Raw genomic sequence first — 17,326 nt, forward strand, 5'->3', positions numbered from 1 at the left:
AGGGGCGGGGCGAGGTCACCGTGTTACTACTGTCTCTCAGCTCTGGGAATGGAGGGGGACACGCAGGTGACCGGAGGGGTCATGGGGGTCCGGAGTGTGGCCGGCTGCACCCAGGGGGGGCTACAGGTCGTGACCGTGAACTGGGGGTGTCATGGAGACTGAGGTGTCTAAGTATATGGGGGTGTGGAACCTATGACTTGTGGAACCGGGGGGCCATAGAGAATGAGCGGGCTCAGTGAGTATAACTAGTGTGGTGTCCTGGAGCATAGGGGGCACTGTATGGAATACAGGGGTCTGGCTGCAGGCTATGGGATGAATATTGGGGTACCCTAAGGAATAATGAAGACCAGTATATACTGGGGAGTCATCAGCGGGTATAACAATTATAGGGGGGGTTCCACGGTATTAATCAGCAAAAGTAAACATTGAGGGGTTTTCTTCACTGACGCCCCAATACTTCTACCCGCCGCCACCACTTTATACTGCGGAGCCCCCTGAGATTCATCCCTCCTGCCCCCCATTCAGATGCTGTGATATATATGTTACTATAACACCCCCGTAATGAAGTATACCGCCTTGATTCATATGACACGAATAACATAGCACCCCTTTATATTCTGCACCCACTGACCCCCACTTTATTCCATACCCCCCTATACTGATACTCGCCCCTTTATTTGCTGTGAAGTCCATTGTCATGATAATATCCACAGGCTTATTTTCAATGACCCCCCCTCCCCCCCCCCCGCCATGTATTATGGGGGTGCTATAGTGTGTACGTGAGCATCGGCATGTTAGTGAGGGCTGGTGGGTATTAGTATAAGTGGACATCGGTGGGTGTTACGTATACGCTCCTCAACACTGATATTGCCTCCCCATGAGCCCGGGCACCTCACAGAGGTTGTACTTACCTTGCTTCCCGGCACCCACATCGATTCTGACGCTGCTGCATCTCACCGCTGCAACGGATGAAAACATTTGTCGTTCGGGGGCGGAGTCGACCGCAATGGGAAAGAGCCCCCCTAGCATCGCGAGCGCTGGTCAGTCACCTGTAGCTGGACCTCTGGCTCGTACAGATGCCTTCTGATGATTTGTGTAGATGCTGTTTGCCGCCCTAGGCTTGGGATGTGACAGTTTCGCTTGCAGTACAGAATGGATCCCTACGAGCCATTCTTCTAATCAGACGATCCGTCCGGGCAGAGGTTCTCCTCTCTGCACCTCTTGCTGTCCTTCCAGTTGATCATTGTTCTCCCAACCACTGGGACACGCAGCTTAGAACAGCGCTGACATCTCGGCCTAGGCGTGTAGCAATCTGCTGGAGTGATAGACCAAGGCCTCTCAGCTCAAGGATTCTGTCCCTCTCAGTTCGGGACAGGCACGTCGAACAGGAGGCATTGCACAATCATCCAATTTCTGAGGTTTCATGTGGCTAAAAGACTTTGCTTATAATCTGTTTTTTTTATGCCCCTCCCACATGTCACAGATTGGAGCTAGGTGCTGGAAAATTTCCCCATCTGCAGATCTTAGTGACACTCTCTCAATTTACATAACCTTATGGCTTGTCCTTCCCGGTGCTGCAATTTTAATGTTGAAGAGTGTAATATATAATTGGGGCTCAGTGGTTATAAATATAGGGGTGTTATAGGATAAAGTGGGGGTCAGTGGGTATAAATATAGGGGTGATATAGGATAAAGTGGGGGTCAGCTGGTATAGAATTTGGGGGTGATATAGGATATAGATCACTGCAGAGGATATTTATTCTTCTATTCTTGTTCTTCTCCAGACGGCCTCGAGAAAGATCCTGATTCTGTATGGCAGTCAGACGGGGACGGCGGAGGACATGGCAGAGAGACTGGCGAGAGACGCCCGCCGCAGGCACTTCACCTGCAGGGTGCACTCCTTAGACAGCTACAATATTGTGAGTCTCACAGGGTATCCCTTGAAGGCCATGGTGTCCGAGCTGCAGTATAAAGCATGGGGGATAGCACAGCAGCCTAAGCCTGCAATAGTTGAGTAAACAAAAAAAAAAAGGAGTTGTAAAATATAACCAGAATTCGGGTAGGAAAAAGGGATAGAGGATTACAAAGCACCAGGGGAATACTCTAAGCCAGGCATGCTCAACCTGCGGCCCTCCAGCTGTTGCTAAACCACAACTCCCATCATTCCCGGACAGCCTACAGCTATCGGCCTACAGAAGGGCATGGTGGGAGTTGTAGTTTTACAACAGCTGGAGGGCCGCAGGATGAGCATCCCTGCTCTAAGCGATGGAGCGGTGTGGAGTTGGACACTAAGGCTGCGCCCGACGTATTCAATTCAACCCAAACGAGTGAACTGTGAAAATAGAGCAAGGAATATACACGGAGTGCATAGGAAGTGCGGGGGCGCCAAAGAAAGGCCAATCCTAGGGGTGTTAGTGAAGAATTGCAAAGTAAAAGATAAAAAAAACAACATAAATCTGAGTGAGGTAGATACTGGTTTTGAAACGGTATATTAACCACTTACTTTACCAGGGAGGGGAGTACGAGATAAACTCCGTACACTCGTAGCCTCACCTCCCTCTCCGAGATCGCTTGACGGATGCAATGGATTCCTTACCCCAGAGTGGTAAAACAGCGACCTCACGGGACGGAGCGTCAGAAGGTTCCAGTGAATAAATCCCCTTCCTCAGGAGCAAGATGTACCAGCATACATACACATAAAAACTCACATGTAAATAGGCAATTGCTTAGGAAGAGGTGGGCTTAGACTGTAATAGGAGGTGGATTTCAGACAACCTCAGACCGAGCCCTGAAGACGGCACCAGGAGGTGGTGAATGTTGGGATCGGTATAACGCCTCCTGTTCTTGTTCTACAGGCCGGTCTCGTCCATGAACCCCTGGTGATGTTTGTCTGCGCTACAACCGGACAAGGTGACCCCCCGGATAACATGAAGGTAAATCTGATGGCTACACAGCGCCTCCTGGTGATGAGAATGAGAAATGCGGTTGTCAGGATTGTATGTACTTACCCATAGAATAACTTTCGGTGGGGTCAGATTAATCAGTGTGTATGTGGAGGGACGGGCAGAGCAGTTGTGTTCCCTGTGGGAGCTTACAGCACGTCTAGTACAGTTAAAGGGGTATTCCGACCACGGTTTATGTCGGTGCCATAGACTTTGCATGCTCGATCTCCACTCCGGGTGACTGGTAATGGGTGGTGGTCCCAGTTACGTTACACCTCTTCACTTAGTAATACCCGTTTAACATACCTTTTCAGTGCTGCTGCCATGGATCGCCCTCTTCTCAGACTAGCCTCTGCTTCATCCACACAGTACGCCAGCACTGCGTCGTGCGTCCATCCTCCATCTCCTCCTACTTACCAGTTTCTGGATCTCTGTTTGCTGTCGGTGAACGGGAACATTCTTGTTTACATCCAGCAGCTTAAAGGGGTTTTACCATCACATACAATGGAGGGCATATCACTAGGCTATGCCACCATTGTCTGATAGGTGCAGGTCCCACCTCTGGGATCCGCAGCTACAACAAGAACAGTGCAGAGAAAATGAATGGAGGGCGCTCTGCGCCATAGAATTGAATGGGAGCAGGGGCCGCGCGTGCGCGTTGCACTCCCATTCACTTATATGGGAGCACCGCTTGGTGGTGGATGGACCCCGGGGTCCTCCAACCACAGCTCTCCCCGCTCTGATCTTCTTGTAGGTGCAGGTCCCAGAGGTGGGACCCACACCTATCAGACAATGGGGGCATATCCCAGCGATATGCCCAGATTGTATATGGTGGCATAACCCCTTTAAAATCAATTCAGAACACTGCTCACAGCTGGAGGGTTTGTGAAAATTGTGCCCAGTCTAGATAATTCTTCTCTATGAATTGGACACCTGAGCATCATAACTTTTTCTTCTGTCCTGATGGTTTGTTACAGTGCGTCAGTGCAGATGACATATATCAGCGGGGACTCAGCAGAGGATTGTCTAGACCGGGTACCACTGTAACAAACCCTCAGCGGTGCGAATTATTAGGTCAGGACACGTTTTTAGGGTCTAGTATATATATATTTTTTATTATAGGTTTCAGTATATAATCAAGTGTCTTCCCATTCACTGACAGCAAGCTGGGATCTTGAAAATGGCGAAGGATGGAATCACAAAAACTAATATTTTTTCTTATTTTTTATTTTTTTTCCAGAACTTTTGGAGGTTCATCTTCCGCAGGAATCTGCCCCATAATTCCTTGTGTCTGATGGACTACGCTGTTCTAGGTCTGGGAGACTCTTCTTATCCAAAGTAAGAGAAGCAGCGACGGCGTGGAACCTACAGATGTGGTGGCATGGACAGGGTTAAAGGGGTTGTGTCACGAAAAATATTCTACATTTTTCAAACCAGCCCCTGGATCTGAATACTCTTGCAATTGCATGCAATTAAAAATGTAATATAGCCACTGAGGTATTCACTTATATCCATCTGTATAGCGCCACCTGCTGTTTATTTTTTTTCCTTATTTCTTGTCCACCTCACTGAGGTGGTCGCACATGCTAATATCCTCCACTGCCACCAGCCATATCTTCTGTTAGAAGCTGTGGCAGCTACAGGGCTGCTGCATTAAAAACACAAACCCTGAGCTGTGATAGGGAGAAAGCTGCAGCTGAAAGGACACACCCTGAGCTGTGATAGGGAGAAAGCTGCAGCTGAAAAAACACACACCCTGAGCTGTCATAGGGAGAGAGCTGCAGCTGAAAGGATATGCCAGTGAGCTGTCATAGGGAGAAAGCTGTAGCTGAAAGGACACACCCCTGAGCTGTCATAGGGAGAGAGCTGCAGCTGAAAGGATATGCCAGTGAGCTGTCATAGGGAGAAAGCTGTAGCTGAAAGGACACACCCCTGAGCTGTGATATGGAGAGAGCTGCAGCAGTAATGACACACCGTCGAGCAGTGATAGGGAGAGCTGTATCCGAAAGGCCAACCTCCCCCTGAGCTGCAATAGGGAGAGAGCTCTAGCTCAAAGGACATGCCCCCTGAGCTGTGATATGGAGAGAAAGGTCACACTCCCTGAAAACGGACACCGCTGAGCTGTGATGGGGTTGAGAGCTGTAGCAGAAAGGACATGCTCCCTGACCTGCGATAGGTAGAGCTGCAGCAGAAAAGATATAGTCTCTGAAAAAGGACACCCCCCGAGCTGTGATAGTGAGAGGGCTGCAGCTGAAAGTACTTGTCCCCAAAGCTGTGATATAGAGAAGAAGGACACCCTCCCTGAGAAAGGACACCCCCCTAAGCTGTGATAGGGGGAGTGCAGCAACAGAAAGGACATGCCCCTGGGCTGGGATAGGGAGAGAGCTGCAGCAGAAAGGACACCCCTCTAAGCTGTGATAGGGAGAGATCTGCATCTGAAAGACATGCCCCTTGAGCTGCAATAGTGAGAGAGCTGCAGCAGGAAGGACACACTTCATGAGAAAGGACACACACCCTGAGCTGCCAGCCTGAAATAAATCTAGCAGAGTGATTGGAGCAATGAATATGGAGACCACCGGATCCATGTGAGGTCCAGGGCCGGTTCTAGCTTTGTCGGAAAGAGATTGTCATGTCCTATATGATGTCTGATTTCCATTTTTACATCTGTCATGGGATAACCCTTTAAACAATAAAATCTGAATTTAGTAACTTTGCAAACACTTCTTTTTTTTTTGCCTACTACTGATATTGACTTACGTCCTGTGTTGTACTCTAGCCACATCCAGAGCTGCATTCAGAATTCTGCTTTGCTGCTAGCTCTCAGGCTTCTGCTTTCTTGTTAGCTCTTGGAGTATAGAGCAGTGTGTCGCAATCCACTACCCCCATCCCCCCCAAGTCAAACAAATTGCATCAAGTGCCCCCAGAGCTATCACACACTGAGCTGTCTGCTAGAGACCCCCCCTGGGTACATGTTCCCCAGGTTGAGCTCCGAGGGTGTAGATAATGACCTGCTGCGTTGCATTGTGGGAGATGTAGTGGTGACTAATTAGTCGGACACAGACATTGGGGGTTCTTGGAGTGTGGTGGAACGTCATTTCGAGTTTTCTATGTTGGGGGTCTTCACCTATGACATCATTCTAGGCCGTCATGTGATATCATTACCCAGGATCCCATTTTTCTTCACCAGGTTTAACTTTATCGCTAAAAAACTGCACAAGCGCCTGCTGCTTCTCGGAGCGAATCCTCTCCAGTCACCGGCCCTGGGGGACGACCAGCACGATCTGGGGTAACGACCATTCTTGTGTCTTTGTGGTTTAGTCTGGTCCTGTGGTCTCCTTCTTGCTGGACAACAACTCTCACCATTCACCGGTGATATCAAGGTCACAGATCGGCACTGCAGGGGTTATTGCTGTGAGATTCTTCTTCTTCTTGTAGCCCTGACGCTGTGGTGGATCCATGGCTGAACAACCTGTGGGATAAGGTCCTCTCCTTATATCCGCTCCCTCCTGGTCTCAGCGTCATCAGTGACCTCATCATGTAAGTACATTGCCTTTAATGTGCACCTACTGTCAGCACATACAGCAGTGTTTGCCCTATATGCTTGATAAGGCTCCATTGCTCCGTTTCTTTAGCTCAGAGCGCCATTATTCTTTCCACCACTAGAGGGCGACTTGTACAGCTTTATACAGCTTTATATGGTTCCTATTAATCTGAATAGTCTGTATATAGATTGCCCTCTAGTGGAAGAAAGTGGTACAGTCGCTGTTATTTGCACTGCTGGCTGCCATGCTTGATGGCAGATTCACTTTAAGATGTGAGCTCCTTCCAGTGTTTCTTCCTGCTCCTCCTTTAAATCTGGAATTTGGGAAATCTCTTTTCCATTTATATTTTCAGGTTACCTCCAAAGTTCTCTCTCCAGTTCCTGGATAAACAGGAGACTACGTGTAACCCTGCAGAGAGAGAGGGCAGCGGAGACCCCCCGACAGAGGGGCAGTCGCACCCCGCTCCACTGGTGACCAACATGCGTGTGACCGCACAGGAGCATTTCCAGGATGTACGGCTCATCGAGTTTGATATCTCCGGATCCGGCATTCAGTGAGTTCAGTTCAGCAGCCGATAGACAGGAGGCCATTGTGTATCCAAATACAAGGGGAGGGGGCTGAAACCTGAAATAAATCTATCTATCAAATCAAATCAGCTTTATTGGCAGGACTAAATACATTTCAGCATTGCCAAAGCAAGTGGGAAATAATTGGGTAGGGTTGGGGGATGGGGACATATACAGGGTGGGCATAAAGGAGTCCATGGTATATCAGGCTCCTTTCAGTCCATGGCAGGCAGTAATATATTGTGCTGCTGTGGCCGCTGTGTTCTCCTCTTCCCCCAGCAGTATGGAGAGTCTCTCCTCCTCCTCCTCCATGGAGGTGAAGTCTGGGCAGAGATCAGACAGTCTCCTGAAGTGAGTCTCCCTCACTGCTGAGTATTTGAAGTATGTATCCACTGGACTCTGGGGTCGAGTGGAGGGTGGACCATAGGCGCAAAACACAACCAGAGTTTGTTTCAAACCAATAGTTTTTATTATTATTTTTGTTATCGTGACAACGCGTTTCGGGCCGGCACCCAGCACAACATTGTAGAGTTTTACTAATGCGGCCTGGATCTATTATCTATCGTTCTATCTATCTATCTATCTATCGTTCTATCTATCTATCGTTCTATCTAATATCTATCTATCTATCTATCTATTTCATAACTATCTTTCTTTCTGTATATCTATCTATCTTTATCTGTGTATCTATTTATCTATATTAATCTGATCTATCTCTCCGCACAGATACTCCCCCGGCGATGTAGTGATGATCCAGCCTCAGAATTCCCCCGAGGACATTCAGAAGTTCTGTTCCCTTCTCCGTCTGGACCCAGGCAGTGTCTTTGTCTTGGAGCCCCATGATCCAGGTGAATAGATATTTCTATGGCTATTTGCAGTGCATTTTCTTTCTTCTGGTATCTATTTATCCAGAAAGTCTTCCAGCTAACTTGCCTTTCTCACTACCCTAAGGCTTGTCCCCCAGCTTTCCTAGAGTCTTTATAAGGTGTATGATACAGTTGACGTTCAGGGGTCTTGGAAAGCTGGGTGACATTAGATAATGTCGTTGGCCCGGCCCGGGTCTGATGCGTTCTTTGCATTTATTCCAGACACCCTGGTTCCCTCACATCTTCCTCGGCCTTGCTCGGTGCAGCATCTGGTAGAGAGATATCTAGATATCCGCTGTGTCCCTCGCCGCTCCCTGTTCCAGCTCCTCGCCTACTTCTCTCCAGATGAACAGGAGAGAGAGAAGCTGCAGGAGTTCAGCTCAGCCGCTGGTCAGGAGGAGCTGTACACGTACTGCAACCGGCCCCGGCGGACTACCCTGGAGGTGATGTCTCACCTGCCACCACTAGGGGGAGCTTACTGCAGGCGCCAGGAGCTCCTAAGCTCCCCCTAGTGGCGGCTGCAGGAAGATTGTCTCATGACTGAATGGAGATATCTAAAGGTTATCATGTTATTAAACGGGAGGCATCATGTGCCTCTTGCCTCTGTGAGGTATCAGTGATGAACAAGGTGTTTTTTGGTTCTTCCAGGTTCTCATTGATTTTCCTCATACAACCTCAAGCATCCCCGCAGATTATCTCCTGGAACTTATTCCTCGCATCCGTCCCCGAGCGTTCTCCATTGCCTCATCCATGCAGGTAAGTGCCCTAGAGCTGACTGTAATTTGTTGTAAATGAGGACTCCGCTTAGAGGTTGTCTTAAAGTCTCACCCCCCCCCCACCTTATTTTCAAGGCACACCCCAACAGACTGCAGATCCTCATGGCCGTGGTACAGTACAAAACAAGGCTGCAGGAGGTCCGCCGAGGTCTGTGCTCATCATGGCTGGCATCCATCAGTCCGGAGGATGGTAACTATTCTGCCGCCATCTTTAGGGCGTCACCTCCCTGCAGCCATTTTGACTTCTAAGCAGAATTGCACTTTATTCCATTGCATTGTTCCCTTCTACAGGTACGCGGGTTCCACTGTGGGTGAAAAAGGGGAGTCTGAAGTTCCCCAGTGACCCCGATACCCCTCTGGTTATGGTGGGACCAGGCACTGGAGTGGCCCCGTTCCATTCCTCCATACAAGAGAGAGCGGCACTTGGTAAACCCGGTACGTAATACTGAGCTTTAGCTACCACAATGACCCCTGCTGGAGAAAATGCATATGACACCCTGTCTCCTTTTATCCTTAGGAAGCAATTTGTTTTTTGGTTGCAGAGGAAAAAACAAAGATTTCTATTACGAGGAAGAGTGGGGGGATCTTGAGAAGAGGGGGCTCCTCAGGTTATTCACGGCTTTCAGCCAAGATCAGGTCTGTGTTGGGACTATTGCATATTTATTGGATGTGATTTGGGTTTAAGATATATATGATTCACCAGGTGCATGCAGGTTCAGCAAGGAAATATCCATGTAAAGGGGTCTATAAACCGTATGTTCCTGCAAGAGATAAGCTGCCACTAGAGATGTCTGGCAGTGACTTGTTCCCCTTTAGTCCTTGAAAACACATGCATGCTTGCCTGCCAAGCATGCATGTACATGAGGGAGTCAGGAGCAACAGTTGTTGACTGAATGAGCAATAATTCAGAGATCCACTACTGGGCATTGGCCGGAGCTGACCGAAAGAGGCTTGTTCATGTTAAGTAATTCTCCTCAGGATCAGGTTCTTTAGGCTGTAAGGAAAACATGTTAAAGTGCATCCATAATGTGAGCGTCCAGTCCTTGTGCTCCATGCTCAGCGTCTCCCCCATGAGTTCCAGCCACAATGCCAACTATGGATGCCAGCAGTATTACACCTATCTCTTCCGAACACAATGGCTCCCCACGGTGCCCCCCACGAGTTCCAGTCACGGTGCCCCCCACGAGTTCCAGTCACGGTGCCCCCCACGGAAGCCAGCGGTATTACTCCGCATGTCTTTCAAACACAATGGCTCCCCACGGTGCCCCCCACAAGTTCCAGTCACGGTGCCCCCCACGAGTTCCAGTCACGGTGCCCCCCACGAGTTCCAGTCACGGTGCCCCCCACGAGTTCCAGTCACGGTGCCCCCCACGAGTTCCAGTCACGGTGCCCCCCACGAGTTCCAGTCACGGTGCCCCCCACGAGTTCCAGTCACGGTGCCCCCCATGAGTTCCAGTCACGGTGCCCCCCACGAGTTCCAGTCACGGTGCCCCCCACGAGTTCCAGTCACGGTGCCCCCCACGAGTTCCAGTCACGGTGCCCCCCACGAGTTCCAGTCACGGTGCCCCCCACGAGTTCCAGTCACGGTGCCCCCCATGAGTTCCAGTCACGGTGCCCCCCACGAGTTCCAGTCACGGTGCCCCCCACGAGTTCCAGTCACGGTGCCCCCCACGAGTTCCAGTCACGGTGCCCCCCACGAGTTCCAGTCACGGTGCCCCCCACGAGTTCCAGTCACGGTGCCCCCCACGAGTTCCAGTCACGGTGCCCCCCACGAGTTCCAGTCACGGTGCCCCCCACGAGTTCCAGTCACGGTGCCCCCCACGAGTTCCAGTCACGGTGCCCCCCACGAGTTCCAGTCACGGTGCCCCCCACGAGTTCCAGTCACGGTGCCCCCCACGAGTTCCAGTCACGGTGCCCCCCACGAGTTCCAGTCACGGTGCCCCCCACGAGTTCCAGTCACGGTGCCCCCCACGAGTTCCAGTCACGGTGCCCCCCACGAGTTCCAGTCACGGTGCCCCCCACGAGTTCCAGTCACGGTGCCCCCCACGAGTTCCAGTCACGGTGCCCCCCACGAGTTCCAGTCACGGTGCCCCCCACGAGTTCCAGTCACGGTGCCCCCCACGAGTTCCAGTCACGGTGCCCCCCACGAGTTCCAGTCACGGTGCCCCCCACGAGTTCCAGTCACGGTGCCCCCCACGAGTTCCAGTCACGGTGCCCCTCACGAGTTCGTCACGGTTCCCTCCACGAGTTCCAGTCACAGTGCCCCCACAAGTTCCAGTCACAGTGCCCCCCTATGAGTTCCCGTCACAATTCCCCCCCCCCATGAGTTCCAGACACAGTGCCCCCCCCATGAGTTCCAGTCATAGTACCCCCTATGAGTACCAAACACAGTGCTCCTCCAAAAGATCAAGGCACAGTACCACCCATGAGTTTCAGCCACTGTGCCCCCCAAGTAACAGCCACAGTGCTCCCCATAAGTTCTAGTCATACAGCCCCCTGTGAGTTTGTCATAGCCCCCCTCAAAAGTTCCAACCTCTGCCCCCCATTGAATACCAGCTGTTTTACTGCTAGGGCATCATGTGTAATTTTCTACTGCTACCCTGTCCACAGTGATCAGCGCAGGGCATAGAGAACATGGCCGCTGTCAGCGGACTCATTCAGGTCTCGTTTTCTTATTCCACAGGAGGATAAAATGTACGTTCAGCATCGGATAAAGGAGAATGGCGCCTGTCTGTGGGAACTGATCAGCAATAAGCAAGCCTACGTCTACATAGCCGGGTAATGCACTTAAAGTGACCCTGCTCTGCAAGGTCAAGGCATTGGGGCCCCCACTTGTAGTACATCGGCGCTCAGTGGACCCTTCATTCACCGGTATTTGTCCATTCTGATCTTTACCTTCTGGTCCGTAGAAATGCAAAATCGATGCCAACCCAAGTGACCGATGCCTTGAAATCCGCCTTCCAATCTGAGGGTCAGATGTCCGCCCTGGAGGCCGAGCAGTACCTGGTCATGCTGGAGAAATGTGGCCGGTTCCAGAGTGAGACCTGGTCTTAATCTACTAACACCCCAGAGGTGGACCCCCGGAGCTGAGGACTCTGAGACCTATGACTCTTACCTCATTCTGACCATTGCAGTAGTGACCCACACTGCTTACATCCTGCTGAAGAGAAGGTGCTGGGGTTGTACCTCTCTATGCTACATTTGGGTGGGTAATATTGTGGTATGCTGGCGCCACCAAGTCGAGCCAGGACAGAGGTGAGGGATCTTGAGGCTCCAAACCTGATAAAGATTGTAGTTACACGCAGTCACCACTAGGGGGAGCACAGCAACTTTCCCAGGACAGTTCTCTTTGAAGTCACATATGCAGTAAGCTCCCCCTAGTGGTGGCTGTGAGAACCCTGAATTTTACAATTTACTTCTGTCCATGGAGGGGATTTGGAGCTCTGTATCAGGAAAACGACATTCCGACTGCTAAAAAGATATATTAATAAATTAATGATTTGGATGTGTTGAAGATTTTCTTTAGAAAAACGTGGCCCCTTTCTTTGAAAAACAGCGCCACACCTGTCCATGGGTTTTGTCAGGTATTGCAGCTTGGCTCCATTGAAGTGAATGGGGCTGAACTGCGATACTGCACACAACCTGCAAACAGGTATGGTGCTATATTTACCCATTTCATTTAACGCTTTTAAAGGGGTTGCACCAAGATATAATCTTATATTACCCTCTATCCTAAAGCTAAGTGTCTGATCATTTTAGGGGTGGAACCACTGGGATCCCTACCGATCGTGAGAGTCGGGGCCCTAATGTAATGCAGTGGCAGCTGCCGCTTTATTCACTCTCTGTGGAAATGCCAAAGATGGCTGCGCGCAGTGCTCGACAGTCCCATGGAGATATACGGAGCATCAGTGCACGCGCTGGACCACCGCTCCATTCAAATACAGGACCCCCATTCTAATGATTGGTGCGGGCCGCAGCAGTCACAACCCACTTATGCCCTATTCTCTGAATATACTAGGACTGGACCCCCGACCTGTGGAGCCAATATTATATTACTAAAAGGAGAACCCTAACCCTAGTGACCACTGTACTGTGTGAGGACTCTACAAACAGCTCCCCATATCCCAACTTCTAATTTTTCTGAGATTTTGATAACGATGACCTATCCTTTGGATAGGTCATCACTATCTGATCGGTGAGGGTCCGACACCCGGGACCCCCGCCGATCAGCTGTTTGAGAAGGCACCGGTGCTCCTGTGAGCGCCGCGGCCTTCTCGCAGCTTGCCAAGCACAGCGCCATCCATTGTATAGTGGCCGTGCTTGGTATCGCGCTCAGTCTCATTGAAGGTGCCTTCTCAAACAACTGATCGGCGGGGGTCCTGGATGTCGGACCCCCAGCGATCAGTACTGATGACCTATCCTGAGGATAGCTCATCACTATCAAATTCTCTGAAAACCCCTTTAAGGGTCCTAGACGTTGAGATATGGGGAGCTGTTTGTAGGAGGTCACTAGGGTTAGGGTTCTCCTTTTAGTAATATAATATTGGCTCCACAGGTCGGAGGTCCAGTCCTGGTATCTGGAAGAAAGCGCTCATTATCGCCACCTGCAGGTTCTCCCTGAGATTACTCGTAGCCACCTTTTACTTATAATGCCACCTCACGTGTAGAGCAGAGCGCTTACCTTTCTGTTTGGTCGGAGGAATCCGCCCTCAAGTCACAGGCGAGAACCAGCTCTGGCCTCACCCGCCTGGTTCAGTCTCGCTGCAGCCGGTAAACCTGTTCTCGCCTGCGCCTTCTCTGTAGAAAGTGCAGGTAAGTACCGTCTATTGTCCTCAGTTATCAGCCACTTGAGGCTAGGCAGAGGCCGACTGTGGGGTTCTAGAAAGTTTCTGCCCCCCTTCCCCCTTTATGTCACATATCTCCAGTCCTGGGAAACTGACTGTAGCTGCAAATCTTCTAATATCGTAAATGACTTCTTAAAGGGACAGTGCACCCATTGGAGTATACGCTGAAGGTGGGTTATAGATACCAGAATGAAGGGTGCGTCAGTTTCCCATTTCTGTACCTTTAATTTACATGTCTCCAGAGACAATAGGCAGGTAGTGAACACGGTACAATACTGGCCCTGCAATGTGAGATGCATATAGGTATCTATAGGGGGGGGCAGGGGTATCTATATGGAGATGAGGGCGTCCGTCTCATTGTCCGGTGTATGTCGATGCTGCATCCTGAGGGTGTGTATTGGGGAGTAGTTGCTGTTGCTGCAACATTTCCTCTGTACATCCCTATGGGGCAGGAAAAGCAAGACCCCCTCCCAGTGCATCCCCTTCCCTGGGTCTAGTGCAGGGATGGCCAACCTGCGGCTCTCCAGCTGCTGTAAAACTACAACTCCCACCATGCCCTGCTGTAGGCTAATAGCTGTAGGCAGTGTGGGCATGCTGGGGGTTGTAGTTTTGCAACAGCTGGAGAGCCTCAGGATGGCCGTCCCTGCGTCTAGACGCACAGGAGATGCCTGGCTGGCAGGTAGTCAGATTTCGGGGCAAATAATATGCCCTAAATTTCAGCATGGGGTCTTCAACCATTGGGAGGGTCTTTTGTCTCCAAGAATTTAAGGGGTACCCCCCTTCATTTTAATACATTCTATTAGGGAATGATATCGGGGGGTGGTCCTCTCTTCAGGAGGGTTACAAAGAGCGTCTCTGGAGGACCTGCCCTGCATTACACAGACAACCCGTGATAGGGACGGACACGGTGTAATGCTTTGTTTCTCCTGTGGTGGCGCTGCAGGGAAGCCGAACATTTACTGCAGATCACCGCCGATCGATGGAAGTCCCAGCAAGAGGACGCTTTGTGATCAGCAGATTCAGTGAAAAAACCCCTTTAAAGAGTAAATATGATTGCCTTAATGATAAAAATTGGGGAGATCCCTGACAATGGGATACTGAGAACCCCACAAACAGCAGATAACTATCGGCAGTCAGTAGTCGGGGGTCACCTGCTGTAGACCGCCTTCTTCCAGGGTAATTGACATTCCGGGCCGCCCCCTACACCCGTCGGACATGTCCCCGGCTGTACCTTATCTCAGGATTTGTTCTCCGCTGCTATTGGCTGGACACCCAGGGGATAAATCTGGACAGACCAGTTCCTCCAGTCTGCTGCAAGTACTGGGAATGAGGAGAGCAGAGCTGGGACTGGGACTACTTCATGAAGAGGAGCCCGGAGGTGCCGCATGGATGTGAAGTCACAGACCCAGGGGGGGACGGGAGTGTTCTGGAAAAGTTGCAAAAAGGTAAGGATTCGGAGGGGCAGGTGATTTTTGATAACCCTTTTGCAAATGTCTGCATACGGTGCATATACTTATGGCTTGTTAGGGGTGGAGGGGCTCGGGGATCAGTTTAGTCGATCAAGATAAGGAATGAACGGGGTTAAACCGAAGAAGCTACAGAACCGATTCATAGCTATATCTGCTTCTGGAAAAGCTGGGTGGAAACCGGCATAATCGCCATTTAGCACCTAATACCGTTTTCTAGCAGTTTATTCTGCAGACATCCAACATGGCTGCCCTTACAGCTCCCATAGGGGCTGTCACCCAGCTTCTCCAGACCCCTGAATGGCAAATGAGACTACAGCATGCATGTGTTCTGAATAAGGCAAGGGGAATGCGTCTCCTCTGAGAACACAGCATTGGGCATGACAAAATCCAACATCTCCCAAGCAATTTCCCCCGGATTTCGGCCGGCTGATAGGTTTCTCTGGCAGGTTTGGCCCACCTTAAAGTCAAGCTTTAGATATAACTGAACAGATTTATGTACAATTTATCTAATTGAGGTTTTGTATGCAGGTTCCTAATGATGAAGAACCAGGCAAGGTTCCTCAAAAAAGCTTCACCCTTCTAAGGAATGGATGAGCCAAGAGCTGGTGTAGACCCCATAGTAGAGGAACCTGGATCTTCTCCTCTAGCGTTTGCTAAAATGACTCGCCCGGTAGTGACCTGTGACGTCCATGGTGCCAAGCGAAGCAAGCGACAAGAAGATCAAAGCTCCGAACTCATAGAAAACCTCCACGAAGAGGGCCATCTGCATGATGAAACTTCTTCTCAAGATGGACCCGTGAAGGTGAAGGGGCAAGAAGTTCTTAATGACCCTTATGAGATAGACATAGAGACTCTAAAGGCCGACCTTTGCATCTCCAACCATAGTATGGACACGTGTGTGACCATCGCTGCAGAGAATGCAGCTGCTGGTGGCCATGTTGAACCTGGACCATCTCATCCTATAGATAGGGTTGACTCGCTTCATGGTTTGCCAAGGTCTTCGTCTGGTTCTGGCCAATCTCAGGTTGAGGACGATGATGATGATCCTGAGAAAAATCTTGAAGGAAATGAGACAAAGGAGCCGGTAGAGTCCTCCAAACTTTTACTAGACCATGAGCAGGAGGAATGTCCCATATGCACCGAGCTATATGATACCACCAAGCACAAGCAGTCCTTGCTCCACTGCAACCATGTCTTTTGTGACGACTGTATCAGAACCATGGTCAACACCGCTAATCGCACCAACCTCTGCCGGGTGACATGCCCGATCTGTCGGCAGACGACTCCCATGTTGGAATGGGAGGTCCATAAGATGCAGGAGCAGATGATGATGGAAAGTGGAGGTGTCTGCATTGAGCCGGACTACGTGCCTGCGCAGGCGCTGGTCAGAAGACCTGGACTGTGCGGAGCTCTGGAGTACAGGTTTCACAAACGCTTCCGAAGTGGGCGTCTTTTCCTCCTCCGGCCCTGTCTCCGCAATCCCCAGGGGTTAATGACCCGGCTGAACAGGTTGGAGCATCGCTGCCGCTGCTTGTACCTTTTTGCTTTGATGTTTTTGCTCTTTGCTGAGTTTTTCTGCTTTTTTTTCCTCTTTCTGCCGATTCTGGTGTTTATTTTGATGATTCTTTTTGGCAAGTGAGACAATAAAGCCACATTGGATATCGCTTTCTATTCACCGCTTACCCTGGTTCAGACGGAACCAGACCTTCAGGCTGATGTCTGCCAAACCCGCCCATTTAGGGGCAATCGGTTGACCAACGAACTAACTGCCGTCTGACCCTTTTGTTCTCATGCATGCTCAGCCGAGCCTAGGGAGTATGTGTATGGAGGGAGCTGGGAGTGAAAGTGTGTGGCCAGCCTTGTTCCTATGTCCACTGGACTTAAAGGGTATCTGTCAGCAGTTTTGTACCTATGAAACTGGCTGACCTGTTGGCAGCTGAAGACATCTGTGTTGGTCCCATGTTCATATGTGCCCGCATTGCTGAGAAAAATTATGTTTTAATATATGCAAATGAGCCTCTAGGAGCAACGGGGGCGTGGACGTTACACCTAGAGGCTCTGCTCTCTCTGCACTTTGACTGACAGGACCAGGCAGTGAAAAAGTCATAACACCGAGCCCTGTGCAGAGGGCGCAGCAGTTGCAGAGAGAACTGAACCTCTAGGTGTAACGGTAACGCCCTCGTTGCTCCTAAAGGCTCATTTGCATATATTAAAACATAATTTTTCTCAGCAGTGCGGGCACATGTGAACATGGGACCAACACAGACGCCTTCAGCTGCCAACAGGTCAGCCAGTTTTATAGGTACAAAACTGCTGACAGA

The 17,326-nt window shown here is 50.4% G+C and overlaps 2 protein-coding genes across 3 annotated transcripts; both read left to right on the forward strand.

Annotated features, from left to right (window-relative positions):
* Window positions 1–3: 3 nt before the first annotated feature.
* On the forward strand, window positions 4–12,197 carry NDOR1 (NADPH dependent diflavin oxidoreductase 1). 2 transcript variants are annotated; one of them, XM_040406083.1, is made up of 15 exons: window positions 4–66; window positions 1,785–1,919; window positions 2,856–2,933; window positions 4,183–4,280; window positions 6,130–6,228; window positions 6,378–6,479; window positions 6,837–7,037; window positions 7,777–7,898; window positions 8,139–8,359; window positions 8,565–8,672; window positions 8,768–8,882; window positions 8,984–9,127; window positions 9,210–9,328; window positions 11,376–11,470; window positions 11,602–12,197. In XM_040406083.1, exons 1-15 carry the CDS (start codon window positions 49–51, stop codon window positions 11,744–11,746), a joined length of 1,800 nt encoding a protein of 599 aa, XP_040262017.1. In that variant the 5' UTR covers window positions 4–48; the 3' UTR covers window positions 11,747–12,197. The 2 variants fall into 2 exon arrangements, with proteins under 2 accessions (XP_040262017.1, XP_040262018.1); XM_040406084.1 differs by lacking the exon at window positions 4–66 and adding an exon at window positions 159–235.
* A 2,668-nt stretch (window positions 12,198–14,865) lies between these two features.
* On the forward strand, window positions 14,866–16,840 carry LOC120977466. The gene is made up of 2 exons (XM_040405429.1): window positions 14,866–14,981; window positions 15,534–16,840. The coding sequence occupies exon 2, from the start codon at window positions 15,592–15,594 to the stop codon at window positions 16,642–16,644; it is 1,053 nt and encodes a 350-aa protein (XP_040261363.1). The 5' UTR covers window positions 14,866–14,981; window positions 15,534–15,591; the 3' UTR covers window positions 16,645–16,840.
* The last annotated feature ends 486 nt before the right edge of the window (window positions 16,841–17,326 follow it).

The sequence above is a fragment of the Bufo bufo genome, chromosome 8, assembly GCF_905171765.1.
Source record: "Bufo bufo chromosome 8, aBufBuf1.1, whole genome shotgun sequence".
Classification (NCBI taxonomy): domain Eukaryota; kingdom Metazoa; phylum Chordata; class Amphibia; order Anura; family Bufonidae; genus Bufo; species Bufo bufo.